The sequence below is a fragment of the Scyliorhinus canicula genome, chromosome 20, assembly GCF_902713615.1.
Source record: "Scyliorhinus canicula chromosome 20, sScyCan1.1, whole genome shotgun sequence".
Taxonomy (NCBI): Eukaryota; Metazoa; Chordata; class Chondrichthyes; order Carcharhiniformes; family Scyliorhinidae; genus Scyliorhinus; species Scyliorhinus canicula.
The window spans coordinates 84,194,052-84,206,601 of NC_052165.1; the positions used below are offsets into that span (position 1 = coordinate 84,194,052).

The following is a 12,550-nucleotide window of genomic DNA, read 5'->3' on the forward strand; positions in this document are numbered from 1 at the left end:
CAGATCTTTGTATCATCTTCAAACTTACCAACAGTGCCTCAGTTTCTTCCTCCAGATCATTAACGTATATTGTGAAAAGTTGTGGTCCCAGCACCGAATAGTAATTGATTCTTCCACCCTGGAAAAAAGCTTCTGACTATCCACTCTGTCCATGCTTCTCAAAATCTTGTAGACCTATCAGGTCACCCCTCAACCTCCATTGTTCCAGTGAGAACAAACCAAGTTTATTCAACCTCTCCTCATAGCTAATGCCCTCTATACCAGGCAACATCCTGGTAAATCTCTTCTGTACCCTCTCTAAAGCCTCCACATCCTTCTGGTAGTGTGCGACCAGAATTGAACACTGGCCTCCACATCCTTCTGGCAGTGTGGCGACGAGAATTGATCACCATATTCCAACTGTGGCCTAACTAAAGTTATATAAAGCTGCAACATGACTTGCCAATTATTAAACTCAATGCCTGGCCAATGAAGGCAAGGACGTTGTATGCTTCTCAACTACCTTGTCCACCTGCGTTGCCAGTTTGTGACCGGTGCACGAGATCTTCGTTGGCCATCAATATTCTTAAGGGTTCTGCCATTCACTGTATATTTCCCACCTGTATTAGACCTTCCAAAATGCATTACCTCACATTTGTCCAGATCAAACTCCATCTGACATCTCTCCGCACAAGTCTTCAACCGATCTAAATCCTGCTGTATCCTCGGATGGTCCTCATCACTGTCCACAATTCCACCAACCTTTGTGTCGTCCACACTTACTCATCAAACCAGTTACATTTTCCTCCAAATCTATATATCTCTATACACACATATATATATATATATATATATATATATATATATATATATAAATAAATATATATATTATATATATATATATATAAAAAAACGAACAGCAAAGGTCCCAGCACGGATCCCTGAGAAATGCCACTAGTCACAGCCCTCCATTCAGAAAAGCACCCTTCTACTGCTACCCTCTATGACTAAGCCAGTTCTGTACCCATTTTGCCAGCTCACCTCTGATCCCATGTGACTTCACCTTTTGTACCAGTCTGCCTGAGGGACCTTGTCAAAGGCCTTACTGAAGTCCATGGAGACAACATCCACTGCCCTACCCTCAATTATCTTCGTCACATCCTCAAAAATGTCAATCCAACTTATTGAGACATGATCTCCCCTTCAGAAAACCATGCTGCCTCTCGCTAATATGTCCACTTGCTTCCAAACTGAAGTAAATCCTGTCTCAAAGAATCCTCTCCCAATAATTTCCCTCCCACTGATGTAAGTCTCACCAGCCTGTAATTACCTGGATTATCCTTGCTACCCTTTTTAAACAAAAGAAACAACATTGGCTATTCTCCAATCCTCTGGGAACTCCCCTGCAGCCAGTGAGGATGCAAAGATTTCTCTCAAGGCTCCAGCAATTTCCTCCTATGCCTCTCTCAGCTTTCTGGGGTATATCCCATCAGGCCCTGGGGACCTGTCGACCTTAATGTTTTTCAAGACTCCCAATACCTTTTTTTTTTATCTCAACATGACCCAGACTATCTACACACCCTACCCCAGACTCATCATCTACCAACTTGTTCGCCCATTTCCTCTAGGTCAACATAGATTCCCTCCCTGTACTTGAGTGGGCCAACCCTCTCCTTGGCTACCTTTTGGCTCTTTACATATGTATAAAAAGCCTTGGGATTTTCATTAATCCAGCTGGCTGATGACCCGTGACCCTTTTTAGCCCTCCTGACTCCTTCCTTAAGTTTCTTTCTACTTTCCTTGTACTCTTCCCTTGCTTTGTGTGTTCCCAGCCTCCGAGCCTTGACAAATGCTTCCTTTTTGACTCGGCTCACAATATCTCTCGTTATCTAAGGTTCCCAAAACTTGCCATACTTATCCTTCATCCTTACAGGAACATGCCAGTCCTGAATTCCTATCAATTTACACTTGAAAGCCTCCCACATGCCAGATGTTGATTTGCCCTCAAACATCTCCCCCCCCCAATCCATGACTGACTGACTAGTAAGTTCGCGGATGACACCAAGGTTGGTGGAGTGGCAGACAGTGTTGAGAATTGTCAGAAGATACAGCGGGACATAGATAAGTTGGAGACTTGGGCAGAGAAATGGCAAATGGGAATTTAATCCGGACAAATGTGAGGTAATGCATTTTGGTAGGTCTAACAGAGGGGAATAACTCAGTTCTTTACACAGAGGGTAGTGGGTGCCTGGAACTCGCTGCCGGGGGAGGTGGTGGAAGCAGGGACAACAGTGACATTTAAGGGGCATCTTGACAAATACATGAATAGGATAGGAATAGAGGGATACGGACCCAGGAAGTGTAGAAGATTTTAGTTTAGACGGGCAGCATGGTCGGCACAGGCTTGGAGGGCCGAAGGGCCTGTTCCTGTGCTGTACTTTTCTTTGTTCTTCGTTCTTTGTGATGCAGAACAAGGCCAGCAGCGCGGGTTCAATTCCTGTACCAGCTGAGAATTCTGAATTCTCCCTCTGTGTAACCAAACAGGCACCGGAATGTGGTGACTAGGGGCTTTTCATGTAATTGCAGTGTTAATGCAAGCCTACTTGTGACAATAAAGATTATTTATTATTTTTATTTTAAAGGTACTGATAATGGTAAAACTCTCAGGAAAATAGAAAGTCAGAGAGATCTGTGCATGCAGGTCCTCAAATCTTTGAAGGTGGCAACAGAAGTGGACAAAGTAGTCAAGAATGCATACAGAATGCTTGCCTTCATTGGACGAGGCATCAAGTATAAAAACTGGCAAGTCATGCTACAGTTGTATTGAACCTTGGTACGGCCATACTTGGAATATTACGCACAATTCTGGTCGCCACACTAGAAGGATGTGGAGGCTTTGGAGAGGGTGCAGAGGAGGTTTACCAGGATGTTGCCTGGTCTGGAGGGTGTTAGCTATGTGCTGAGGCTGAAGAGACTCTGACTGTTTTCATTAGAAAGACGGAAGTTGAAGGATGACCTGATGGAGGTCTACAATATTATGAGGGGCATGATGGAGTGGATTGGCAGGCACTCTTTCCCAGGGCGGAGGGGCCAGTCACCAGGGGGCATAGGTTTAAGGTCCGTGGGGCAAAGTTTCAAGGAGATGTGCGAGGTAGGTATTTTACACAGAGGGTGGTGAGTACTTTGAACAGGTTGCCAGGGGAGGTTGTGGAAGCAGATACATTAACGCCGTTCAAAAGGCATCTTGACAAACACATGGATAGGATGGGTATTGAGTGATACGGCATAAGAAGTGCTGAAGGTTTTGGCAACGGTTGGTATCATGATCGGTAGAGGCTTGGAGGGTCAAAGGGCCTGTTCCTGTGCTGTATTGTTCATTGTTCTTTGTACATTCTTCAGTTCCTGCCTAATATGGTTGTATTTAGCCTTCCACCAATTTAGCACCTTCACTTGAGGACTACACTTATCTTTATCCATCAGTACCTTAAAGCTTACTGAATTGTGGTCACTGTTCCCAAACTGCTCCCCTACTGAAACATCAACCACCTGGCCCGGCTCATTCCCCAATACCAGGTCCAGTATGGCCTCTTCCCTAGTTGGACTATCTACGTACTGTTTCAAGAAGCCCTCCTGGGTGCTCCTGGCAAGCTGTGCCCCATCCACACCCCCAGTACTGAGAGATTCTCAGTCAATATAGGGTAAGTTAAAATTACCCATCACAACAACCTTGTTATTTTTACACCTTGCCACAATCGGCCTACATATCTGTTCCTCTATCTTCCGCAGGTTGTTGGGAGGCCACCCCCAACAATGTGACTACACCCTTCCTATTCCTGAGCTCTACCCATATTTCCTCACTGTATGAGCCCTCCGAGGTGTCCTCACGCAGTATATTCTCCTTAACCAGCAGTGCAACTCCCCAACCCCTTTTACATCCTCCTCTATCCTGCCTGAAACATCTATATCCTGGAACATTTAGCTGCCAATCCTGTCCTTCCTTTAACAAATGACAATAACATCATAGTTCAAAGTATTAATCCAAGCTCTAAGCTCATCTGCTTTACCTACAATATTGAGGGGTAATAGATATAGGACAGAGGTCAGAGGTGGGTTTTTTACGCAAAGAGTGGTGAGGCCGTGGAATGCCCTACCTGCAACAGTAGTGAACTCGCCAACATTGAGGGCATTTAAACATTTATTGGATAAGCATATGGATGATAAGGGCATAGTGTAGGTTAGATGGCCTTTAGTTTTTTTTTTCCATGTCGGTGCAACATCGAGGGCCGAAGGGCCTGTACTGCGCTGTATCGTTCTATTATGAGGGGCATGATGGAGTGGATTGGCAGGCACTCTTTCCCAGGGCGGAGGGGCCAGTCACCAGGGGGCATAGGTTTAAGGTCCGTGGGGCAAAGTTTCAAGGAGATGTGCCACATTGAACCAAATGCACTTCCACCAGACCCTCTTCGATCAGCAACCACACCCTGCCTGCTCTTCCTCCGAGTCTTACTGGCCTACTCTCGACTTCCCCTTCATTTAATTCACCTTTGCTTTGGTCCCCATCAACTGCCAATACTAATTGGGGATTCGATAGTCTTGGGGACTCGATACTCCCAGTGGCATGTGCTAGCCCGGCCAGAAACAATTGAATACGTGGGGGGTGGGAAGCTTCAGATGTGGATCATTGGGATGTCTTCCAGGAAAGGTGGGCCCTATACAAGCAGGATGGGTTGCACCTAAACAGCATCAATATCCTGTCTGGGACATTTGCTAATGTGGTTTGGGAGGGATTAAACTAGTATGGCAAGCGTAGAGTCTGGGGAAAAGCTTGAGACCAAGACAAATATAGCAAATAGGGAGAGCCAGTGGGATACAGAGGAACACATTTAGTCAGATTCTGGAAAGATGTGAAAATAGCAGGGTTGTTGTGGGGGGTGATTTTCATTTCCCCCATATTGTATTAGTGCCTTAGTGCCAGAGGTTTACATGGAGAGCAATTTGATAGGTGTGTCGCAAAGGGCTTTTTGAAACAGTACGTTGATAGTCCAATGAGGGAGGGACCTAGTTTGGGGGAATCAGCCCAAAGTTTCAGAAGGGGAACATTTTGGGTATAGTGATCATAATGCCATACATTTTCGAATAGACATGGATAAGGGCAAGAATAGTCCATGAGTGAGGGTGCTAAATTGGGAGAAAGCTAACTGCAACAGAATTTGGCAAGAGATGGGGAATATGGATTGGGAGCAGCTGCTTGAAGGTAAACCACATTTGATATGAAAGAGTCTTTTAGAGACCAGTTGATTAGAGTGCAGGACAGGCATGTCCCTGTGAAAATGAAGAACAGAAATGGCAGGATTAGGGAACCGTGGATGACAGGGGAAGTTGAGAGACTAGTCAAAAAGAAAAGGAAGTATACACAAAGTCTCAGCAACTAAAAACAGACAAAATTTTTGAAGAAGATAGGGAATCTAGGAACAAACTTAAATAGGGAGTTAAGAGGGCTAAAAGAGGCCACGAAATGTCATTGGCAAGCAGAATCAAGGAAAATCCAAAGGTCTTTTAAACATATACAAGGAGCAAGAGGGTAGCCAGGGAAAGAGTAGGCCCACTCAAGGACAATGGAGGGAAGTTACACGTAGAGTCAGAGGAAGTGGGCGAGATCGTTACACGTAGAGTCAGAGGAAGTGGGCGAGATCCTTAATGAGTGGTTAGCATCGGTATTATCCAAGGAGAGGAACATGACAGATGTTGAGGTTAGGGATTGGTGTGTGAATAGTCTAGGACTTGTCAGCATAATGAAGGAGGCAGTGTTGGATATCTTAAAATGAATCAAGTAGACAAGATCCTGGGCCGGATGGGATCTATCCCAGATTACTGTAGGAGGCAAGAGAGGAAAAAGCTGGGGCCTTAACAGATATCTTTGCATCTTTTTTACCACAGGAGATGTTCCAGAGGACTGGAGAATAGCCAATATTGTCCCTTGTTTAAGAAGGGAAGCAGGGATAATCCAAGTAATTATAGGCCGGTGAGCCTGGCGTCAGTGGTGGGGAAGCTGTTGGAGACGTTACTGAGGGATAGGATCTAGTCCCATTTGGAAGAAAATGGGCTTATCGGTGATAGACAACATGACGGGGAAGATAATGTCTCACCAAATTGATGAGTTGACAAAATTAAGTAATGAGGGAAAGATTGTGGATGTCGTCGACATGGTGTTTGACATGGTCCCTCATAGCAGAGTGTAACAGTGGAAGGAAGTTTTAACAGAATGAAGATCTGTAAATAGTACACACGCACACAGCGCCTCACACACACGCACACAGCGCTCCACACACACACGCGCGCCACACACACGCGCCACACCCACACACACACACGCGCCACACCCACACACACACACGCGCCACACCCACACACACACACGCGCCACACCCACACACACACAGCGCCACCCACACACAGCGCCACCCACACACAGCGCCACCCACACACAGCGCCACCCACACACAGCGCCACCCACACACAGCGCCACCCACACACAGCGCCACCCACACACAGCGCCACCCACACACAGCGCCACCCACACACAGCGCCACCCACACACAGCGCCACCCACACACAGCGCCACCCACACACAGCGCCACCCACACACAGCGCCACACACACACAGCGCCACACACACACAGCGCGCCACACCACACAGCGCGCCACACACACACAGCGCGCCACACACACACAGCGCGCCACACACACACAGCGCGCCACACACACACAGCGCGCCACACACACACAGCGCGCCACACACACACAGCGCGCCACACACACACAGCGCGCCACACACACACAGCGCCACACACACACAGCGCGCCACACACACAGCGCGCCACACACACACAGCGCGCCACACACACACAGCGCGCCACACACACAGCGCGCCACACACACACAGCGCGCCACACACACACAGCGCGCCACACACACCCACAGCGCGCCACACACACACACAGCGCGCCACACACACACAGCGCGCCACACACACACAGCGCGCCACACACACACAGCGCGCCACACACACACAGCGCGCCACACACACACAGCGCGCCACACACACACAGCGCGCCACACACACTCAGCGCGCACACACACACACAGCGCGCCACACACACACACACAGCGCGCCACACACACACACTCAGCGCGCCACACACACACAGCGCGCACACACACACACAGCGCGCCACACACACACACAGCGCGCCACACACACACACAGCGCGCCACACACACACACAGCGCGCCACACACACACAGCGCGCCACACACACACAGCGCGCACAACACACACACACACAGCGCCACACACACACAGCGCGCCACACACACACAGCGCCACACACACACAGCGCGCCACACACACACAGCGCGCCACACACACACAGCGCGCCACACACACACAGCGCGCCACACACACAGCGCGCCACACACACACAGCGCGCCACACACACACAGCGCCACACACACAGCGCCACACACACAGCGCCACACACACAGCGCCACACACACAGCGCCACACACACAGCGCCACACACACAGCGCCACACACGCAGCGCCACACACGCAGCGCCACACACACAGCGCCACACACACAGCGCCACACACACAGCGCCACACACACAGCGCCACACACGCAGCGCCACACACGCAGCGCCACACACGCAGCGCCACACACGCAGCGCCACACACGCAGCGCCACACACGCAGCGCCACACACGCAGCGCCACACACGCAGCGCCACACACGCAGCGCCACACACGCAGCGCCACACACACAGCGCCACACACACAGCGCCACACACACAGCGCACACACACACAGCGCCACACACACAGCGCCACACACACAGCGCACACACACACAGCGCCACACACACAGCGCCACACACACAGCGCCACACACACAGCGCACACACAGCACACCCCAGCGGCCACACACACAGCGCCACACACACAGCGCCACACACACAGCGCCACACACACAGCGCCACACACCACAGCGCCACACACACAGCGCCACACACACAGCGCCACACACACAGCGCCACACACACAGCGCCACACACACAGCGCCACACACACAGCGCCACACACACAGCGCCACACACACAGCGCCACACACACAGCGCCACACACACAGCGCCACACACACAGCGCCACACACACAGCGCCACACACACAGCGCCACACACACAGCGCCACACACACAGCGCCACACACACAGCGCCACACACACAGCGCCACACACACAGCGCCACACACACAGCGCCACACACACAGCGCCACACACACAGCGCCACACACACAGCGCCACACACACAGCGCCACACACACAGCGCCACACACACAGCGCCACACACACAGCGCCACACACACAGCGCCACACACACAGCGCCACACACACAGCGCCACACACACAGCGCCACACACACAGCGCCACACACACAGCGCCACACACACAGCGCCACACACACAGCGCCACACACACAGCGCCACACACACAGCGCCACACACACAGCGCCACACACACAGCGCCACACACACAGCGCCACACACATGAGCTGGAGGATAATGTTGATGGTCTGATTAGCTCATTTTCAGATGACACCATGATGCGTGGAGTTGTAGATAAAGAAGGGAACTGTCAGAGAATACAGTAGAATATATATAAATTGGACAGTTGGGTAGAGATATGACAGATTGAGTTCAAACCGGACAAATGTGGGCAGCACATTAGCACAAGTGGATACCACTGTGGCTTCACAACGCCTTGGTCCCAGGTTCGATTGCCTGCTGGGTCACTGTCTGTACGGAGTCTGCACGTTCTCCCAGTGTATGGTTGGGTTTCCTCCGGGTGCTCCGGTTTTCTTCCACAGTCCAAAGACGTGCAGGTTAGGTGGATTGGTCATGCTAAATTGCCCTTAGTGCCCATAAATGTTTGGAGGGGTTTTTGGGTTAAGGGGTAGGGTGGAAGTGAGGGCTTAAGTGGGTTTGTGCAGACTTGATGGGCCGAATGACCTCCTTCTGCAGTCTATGTTCTCTGTAAATGCGAGGTGATGCATTTTAGAAGATCAAATTCAGGTGCGAATTATACAGTAAATGGCAGAACCCTTAGGAGCATTGATAAACAAAGGAATCTGGCCATTCAGGTACATAGTTCCATGACGGTGGCAATGCAGGTTGGTAAGGTGATCAAGAAGGCTAGAGCACGGTTGCCTTATCGGCCAGGACATTGAGTACAAGAGTTGGGAGGTCATGTTACAGTTGTATAAAACATTTGGAATATTGCAGGTAGTTCTGGTCATCACACTACCAGAAGGACGAGGATGCTTTGGAGAGTGCGCAAAGAAGGTTTACCAGGATGTCACCTGGTCTGGAGGGTGTTAGCTAGAGGAGAGATAGAATAAACTCGGATTGTTTTTGTTGGAAAGAGGGAGGTCGAGGGGAGACATGACTGAGGTCTACAAAATTACAAGAGGTATAGATAGGGTGAATAGTCAGAAGCTTTTTCCCCAGGGTGGAAGACACAATTACAAGGGTAATGTACAGGTGAGAGGGGCAAACTTTAGGGGAGACGTGCTGGGAAGGTTTTTCAGGCAGAAGGTGGTAGGTGCCTGGAACACATTGCCAGTGGAGGCAGGCACGATAGCAACGTTTAAGATGCATTTTGATTGACACATGAACGGGCAGGGAATGGAGGGATACAGATCGGTTGGGTAATTAATAGTCGGTCTAAATAAGGAATCTGGATTGGCGCAGGATTGGTGGGCCGAAGAGCCTGTTCCTGTGCCACAATGTTTTTTATTCTTTGAAGTGGGGCCCAGGAGTTCATCAATACCTTCCCAAGCACCCCAACCCAAAGGTCAGGTAGATTATTGGGATCAATGAGTTGGCGTATGAAGGAAAATTGTGCAACTTGGGCCTACTGACCCTTAAGCTTAACAGGTAGGTGCTGAGAAATTTTTCTTTCCTGGTGGAATCTAGATCTAGGGGACAGTGTTTCAAAATAAAGGGTCATCCATTTAAGACTGAAATTAGGAGGAATTTCCTCTCTCATAAAGTCATTAGTCTTTGGGATTTTCCAGCGAGCAGTCGAGGCTGGGTCGTTGAATGTTTCGACTCAAGGTCAAGTTGGACAGATCTTTAATCTACAGTGGATCCAAGGATTATGGGGGACAGGCAGGAAAGTGAAGTGAAGGCCACAATCAGATCAGTCATGAATCTACTTTGGAGAAGGCTCAAGGTGCCAAATGGCCTTGTCCTGCTCCTGTATCTTTATGTTCTTACGAAGTTGTCTGTCTTATATGTAGGTCAGCATTCACAGGAGAGATAGGGAACAGGACTTGGTGCAATTTAAGGCATGGTCAACAGAGCTTTGGATGACCACAAGGTTTACAGAGGGTAGAAGGTAAAGAGACCAGCCGGGGGCTTTTCATAGTAACTTCATTGCAGTGTTAACCTATGTCTACTTGTGACAATAAAGATTATTATTTTAATAGTTTTTTTTTAAATTTAGATTACCCAATTATTTTTTCCAATTAAGGGGCAATTTAGCGTGTCCAATCCACCTACTCTGCACATTTTTGGGTTGTGGGGGCGAAACCCACGCAGACACGGGGAGAATGTGCAAACTCCACACGGACAGTGACCCAGAGCCGGGATCGAACCTGGGACCTCAGCGCCGTGAGGCGGTTGTGCTAACCACTAGGCCACCGTGCTGCCCCCCCATTATTTTAATAGTTAAGTCGAGACGATAAAAGGGATGAATAAGCAGAGACTGGGTAAATTTGGGTGATGGTATGGAGGTGGAAATGGGCAGTCTTAGTGATTACACAAATGAGGTCAGAGTTAATCTCAAGGTCAAGAAAGGTTACGAACAGTTTGGCTTACTCTTATACTGTTGCTCGGCAGAGGGATGGAGTCAGAATCAAGGAAGAGTTTAGAGCAGGGACCTCAAGTCCTTCCAAAATATAATTGGAGGAAATTTCTGCTCATTCAACACTGGATGTCGGGTAATTTAGCAATCTGATAATTTAGAAACAGAGGAATCGCCAAAAGAGGTGATATTGAGCTAGAGCTGGATGTCAGCAGTGCGTGAGTGAAAACTAACGCGCTGCTTTTGGTTGTAACCACAGGTGAAAAGGACCATCACCGTTGGCAATTTCTCACAATGTCCATTCATGCCTGTGGGATTGTCTGAAAATTGCCTGTTCCATTTGCCAAAAACAAAATGTCTACACTTCAGAAATACTTCATGGGCCTTGAAGCACTTTGGGATGCCCCAAGAAAATGGAAGGCGCTATATTAATAAATGTGCATCTGTTGGCACAGAAAACAGCCACATGTTCACAAACTGTTCAAGGTTCTTTACATTGCAAGTGCTAACACTATACAGCTACAGTTACAAATATCCAGCCACAAGCAACTTACTTTGTATCAGAAAATTCCAAGCTAATGACATTTAATACTTTTGTTCGATGGAGGGCAGTGTAACATTCTACAAACTCCTGAAGTTTCATCTTACAATCAGCTTGCCGAGCCACATCGATCACATCAATCACCTTTTCACCACCTTGAAAGATTAAAAAATAATATTCAGATATATCTGGAAGCCATGTTATTTAGAGAAGGATAATCCTTCACCCAACTGTAGCCGTGAAACAGCTCAAATAACAGCCTATATTGTAGATACAGCAAAATACTTTATGGAGTTTCGCGAGGGGAACTGGAGAGGCAGTGATCAGACAATGCCCAGTGAACCGGGGCAGTGGTTGATCTCAAACCTAAAGAAGGCTAACTGAGTTGGAAGAGGTGGTAAGGGTTAAATAGCTGAGGACTCTAAAAGAAGGGATGGCGACAATAGTACAGTGGTTAGCACTGCTGCCTCTGTCACAGCTCCAGGGACCCGGGTTCAATTTCGGTTTTGGGCAACCCCCCCCCACTGGTTTGTGTGGGTTTCCTCCAGGTGCTTCGGTTTCCTCAGTCCAAAGATATGCCAACTAGGTGGATTAGCCATGCTAAATTGCCCTTTAGTGTCCAAAGATTGAGCTGGAGTTACTGGGTTATGGGGATGGGATGAAGTCGTGGACTTAACTAGTGTCCCCTCGATGGGCCGAATGGCCTCCTTCTGCACAGTAAATTCTACGATTCTATGATCTATGATTCTAATTCCAGAGTTTAAAGGTGCATTTGCTGAAAGCTGTGCTGTCGATGGGAGTTGGGGGACAGAGTAGACACCAATGTAGGACTGGAAGAGAAATTTTAGGCAAGGTTTTGGAGGCAATTTCTGAAATTGTAAGATAAAGGGAGATTCATGGACAAGATTTTGTGCAGTATAAGATGTGAGAAAAACAGTTTGTGTAACAATAAATTGGGAATGAATTAAGACAGATGAAGCCTGAAAGATACCAAGGAGACTAAAATATGGTCCATGACAATCGGGGGGGGGGGGGGGGGGGGGGGGGGGGGGTTGGAAAATCAGCTCAGGTACAAATAGGATACACAGATTAAAGTGGATGCAGGTAC

The 12,550-nt window shown here is 48.8% G+C and overlaps 1 protein-coding gene across 3 annotated transcripts in view; it reads right to left on the minus strand.

Moving 5' to 3' along the window:
• LOC119955298 (lysine-specific demethylase 7B-like) overlaps nt 1-12,550 on the minus strand; it is a 316,061-nt gene that overhangs the window by 246,714 nt on the left and 56,797 nt on the right. For all 3 annotated transcript variants that reach the window (XM_038781379.1, XM_038781377.1, XM_038781378.1), the window contains one exon: nt 11,456-11,597. In XM_038781379.1, the coding sequence (XP_038637307.1) occupies nt 11,456-11,597 (142 nt within the window). The remainder of the gene's footprint in view (nt 1-11,455; nt 11,598-12,550) is intronic.